We start from the raw sequence: 4,644 nt of genomic DNA, 5'->3' as shown, positions 1-4,644 counted from the left end.
TGCATTATTACGGTGAAACCCTTCTAGGCATGTCTTCATGAATATTCATTAGGTGGGCTGATGATGTCATATCCCCACTTGTTCTTTTGTATTTTATTATATGAAATTACATTTATTCAAAATTTTCGACCAAGAACTAAAACAATTGAATTGACAACTGATTAAGTGCATTGGTTTTTTTTATTGCCACAACTTATTTCATCATAATGGAGACACACCATTTACACATGTATGAAAAAATGAAAGAATTATGATTTCATGTGATAACATAAGAAAAAGGAAAGTGGGGATGTGACGTCATCAGCCCACTTAATAAATATTCATAATGATGTGCATATGACTGTTTTCACAAAATATTGATAACATTTTAAATTCAATAACTTTCTTATTAGTTATCCGATTTTGATGAAATTTTTAGCATTGTGCTCTATGAATTTTACTCTATTTATTTAGATATAAATATTTTCAGCGCGGACCATCCCTTTAAGAGTGACAATAGTGTACCACACATATCACAGATTGTGCCGATTGAATTCCACATCGCAGATTGCCATGATTGCATGAAACTTTTTTTCCAGTTTTATCACTGATCACCGTTATATTTTCTACATAATTTCCAAAGGGTTATTAAGCTTCAGATTACCTCGTCTCATTTAATAATCAAATCGAATCAAATATTATTGTTAGAAACAATTGAACAAGGTTTGCACCTTTTCTATGCAGGAGACTGTTTGTGACCAGGAAAATGTCTTTGGTCATTGTTTATGCTCCTTTCACCACGTTAACATACATGGCATAATTTTGATTAAGTTTCGACGCAAATAACGTTTGGTATTGATGGATGTGTGGAAGTGGGTTCGGTTGTGGCGAAGTGGTTTATTTTGATGTGGGGGTGGGCATATATTTTTATAAGATCAAGGGAGTAATGCAGGTGTGGGAGAAGGGTTGGATGTTCACGAGGAGGTTAGGGGGTATGGTTTGATGTGTGAGTAGGAGTAAGGATGGGTGTGTTTTGTTGATGTAGGGTTGAATGTGGGTGTGGCTCTAGGGTGTGATGTGTATGAGTAAGGTTAGGGTGTGTGCGTGTGTGTGTGTGGGGGGTCTAGGGTTGAATGTGGATATGGGAGTAGCTGTACGGTTTGATATTAATGAGGGAGTGGATGGAGGAGTACAGTGGGTGTGAGTGTCAATGTAGGGGTTGGAGTTGATGACAGCATAAGGGTGGGTGTGGATGTAGGGTTAGATGTTGATGTGGAGTAAGGGTGTATGTGGGTATGAGTGTAGGCCTGAGGTTTAATGTTGATGAAAGAGTAAAGGGTGGGTGTAGTGTTGGGTGTTGATGAGGAGGTGAGGGGTATGGTTTGATGAGTGTGTAGAAGTAAGGGTGGGTGTAGGGTTTGATGTTTAATGGGGAGTATGGGTGGAAGTGGGTGTAGGGTTTCAAGAGGGGGTGGATAAAGTATGGTTGGTGTGGGTGTGATAGGGGTTGAAGTTGGTGAGGGGATAAGGTTTGGTGTAGGTGTAAGGTTGTATGATAATGAGGGAGTAAGGGCGGGTGTGTGTGTTGGTGGGTGTAGGGTTGAATGTGGATGTGGGTGTAAGTGTGGGTGTAGCTGTAATGTTTGATAGTGATAGAGGGGGAGTATGGGTGGAAATGGGTGTAGGGTTTGATGTTAATGAGGGAGTGGATGCAGGAGTGATATGGGTGCGGATGTAGGGGTTAAAGTTGATGACGGAATACGTGTGAGTGTGGGTGTACAATGTAGGGTTTGATGTTGACGTGGAGTAAGGGTGTATGATGAGTGTGGGCATAAGGTTTAATGTTGATGAAGAAGTAAGAAGTGGATGTGGGTTTAGTGTTGGATGTTGATTAGGAGGTGAGGGGGTATGGTTTGATGAGTGTGTAGAAGTAAGGGATGGAGTACGGTGGGTGTGGGTTGGATTAAGGGGTTAAAGTTGATGAGGGAAAATAAAGGTGGGTGTAGGGTTCGGTGTCGATGGGGAGTGAGGTTTGGTGAGGGTGTAAGGTTTTATGGTGATGAGGGAGTTAGGGCGTGTGTGTGAGGGAGTGTGGATGTTCGTGTAGCTGTAGGGTTTGGTATTGATGGGGAGTATGGGTAAAAGTGGGTGAAGGTTTCGATGTTGATGAGGGAGTGGATGGAGGAGTACGGTGTGTGTGGGTGTAAGGGCTCGATGTTCATGGGAGACAAGGTTTGGTGTGGATGTAAGGTTTTATGTTAATGAGGGAGTAAGGTTGTATGTAGGTGTGGGTGTAGGGTCAGATGTTGATGAGGAGGTAAGGGGATATGGTTTTGATGTGTGTGTAGGAGTAAGGGTGTGTGTGTGTGGGTGTAGGGTTTGATGTTAATGAGGGAATTGATGGAGGAGTACTATGGGTGTGAGTGTGGATGTGGGGGTTGAAGTTGATGAGGGAATAAGGGTGGGTGTGGGTGAGAGGCTCGATGTTGATGGGGAGAAAGGTTTATTCCGGGGGGTTAGTGTGGGTGTAAGGTTTTATGTTATTATTATTATTATTTATTCGACCAAAATAGTACATACACATTACATCAGAAAAAAATGAAGGAGTAAGTGGTTATGAGTGTAAGGCTTGATGTTGACGAATGAGTCAGTGTGGATGTAGGGTTGATGTTGATGAGAGTATGGTTGAAAATGGGTGTAGGGATTGATGTTGATGAGGGAGTGGATAGAGGAGTACGGTGGGTGTCGGTGTGGGTGTATGGTTATGTGTCGATGAGGGAATAAGGGTGGTGTTGGCGTAGGGTTCGATGTTGATGGGGGAGGTAAGGCGTATGGTTTGATATGGGTGTAGAAGGGTGTTTGTGTGGCTGTAGGGTTTGATGTTAATGAGGGAGCGGAGGGAGGAGTAAGGTATATGTGGGTGTGAGTGCAAGGTCTAATATCGATGAAGGAGTAAGGGTGGATGTTGGTGTGCATGGATGTAGGCTAGCTTTGATGTTGATGAGGAGTATGGGTGGAAGTGGGTGTAGGGTTTGATGTTGATGAGGGAGTGAAGAGAGGAGTACGGTTCGTGTGTGTGTGGGTGTAGAGTTAGATGTGGATGAGGGAGTACGGGTGGGTATGGCTGTGGGTGTAGGTGTAGGTTTGGGTGTGGATGTGGGAGTAAGGGCGGGTGTTGGTGTGTGTGTAGGGTTGCATGTGGATGAGGGAGAACGGGTGGGTATGGCTGTCGGTGTAGGTTTGGATGTGGATGAGGGTGTAAGGGCGGGTGTTGGTGTGTGTGTAGGGTTGCATGTGGATGAGGGAGTACGGGTGGGTATGGCTGTCGGTGTAGGTTTGGATGTGGATGAGGGTGTAAGGGCGGGTGTTGGTGTGTGTGTAGGGTTGCATGTGGATGAGGGAGTACGGGTGGGTATGGCTGTCGGTGTAGGTTTGGATGTGGATGAGGGTGTAAGGGCGGGTGTTGGTGTGTGTGTAGGGTTGCATGTGGATGAGGGAGTAAGGGCGGGTATGACTGTCGGTGCAGTTTTGGATGTGGATGAGGGAGTAAGGGCGGGTGTTGGTGTGTGTGTAGGGTTGCATGTGGATGAGGGAGTAAGGGCGGGTATGACTGTCGGTGCAGGTTTGGATGTGGATGAGGGAGTAAGGGCGGGTATGACTGTCGGTGTAGGTTTGGATGTGGATGAGGGTGTAAGGGCGGGTGTTGGTGTGTGTGTAGGGTTGCATGTGGATGATGGAGTAAGGGCGGGTATGGCTGTCGGTGTAGGTTTGGATGTGGATGAGGGTGTAAGGGCGGGTGTTGGTGTGTGTGTATGGTTGAATGTGGATGAGGGAGTAAGGGCGGGTATGACTGTCGGTGCAGGTTTGGATGTGGATGAGGGAGTAAGGGCGGGTGTTGGTGTGTGTGTATGGTTGCATGTGGATGAGGGAGTACGGGTGGGTATGACTGTCGGTGCAGGTTTGGATGTGGATGAGGGAGTAAGGGCGGGTATGACTGTCGGTGTAGGTTTGGATGTGGATGAGGGAGTAAGGGCGGGTGTTGGTGTGTGTGTAGGGTTGCATGTGGATGAGGGAGTACGGGTGGGTATGGCTGTCGGTGTAGGTTTGGATGTGGATGAGGGTGTGAGGGCGGGTGTTGGTGTGTGTGTAGGGTTGCATGTGGATGAGGGAGTAAGGGCGGGTATGACTGTCGGTGTAGGTTTGGATGTGGGTGAGGGTGTAAGGGCGGGTGTTGGTGTGCGTGTGTGTGTAGGTTTGGATGTGGATGCGGATGAGGGTGTAGGTTTGGATGTGGATGGAGGTGTAAGGGCGGGTGTGGGTTTGGATGTGGATGAGGGAGTAGGTCTAAGTGTCGATGTGGATCTGGATGGACGGTTTGATGTGTTCAGGGAGTAAGGGTGGATGTGAAAAGTAGATGTGAGTGCGAATGAGGTAGTAGATGTGGGCGTGGGTATAGAGTAAAGGTGGGTGTGGATAAAAGATGGTTTGTGTGTAGTGATCGAGAGAGTAAGAAAGGATGTGGTTAGAATGTGGGTGAGATGGGGGAATAAGAGTGTAGGCCTTTCGGATATAGATGGATGGAATATAGTGTACATAGATTTCGCTGTGGTTGAGGATGGCCGTGGGTGAAAAAGTATGGATGCCTGTGGTGTGGGTGTAATGCTG

General features: G+C 46.6%; 1 protein-coding gene across 1 annotated transcript; it reads left to right on the top strand.

Moving 5' to 3' along the window:
• Positions 1 to 3,099: 3,099 nt before the first annotated feature.
• Positions 3,100 to 4,374, top strand: LOC129277251 (isoniazid-induced protein IniB-like). The gene has a single exon (XM_054913455.2). It carries the CDS (start codon positions 3,100 to 3,102, stop codon positions 4,372 to 4,374), a length of 1,275 nt encoding a protein of 424 aa, XP_054769430.2.
• Positions 4,375 to 4,644: the final 270 nt, after the last annotated feature.

This window comes from Lytechinus pictus, chromosome 15 (assembly GCF_037042905.1).
Source record: "Lytechinus pictus isolate F3 Inbred chromosome 15, Lp3.0, whole genome shotgun sequence".
Lineage (NCBI taxonomy): Eukaryota > Metazoa > Echinodermata > Echinoidea > Temnopleuroida > Toxopneustidae > Lytechinus > Lytechinus pictus.
Note: the sequence above shows the minus strand (reverse complement) of the source record. Positions and strands in the feature narration are given on the sequence as shown.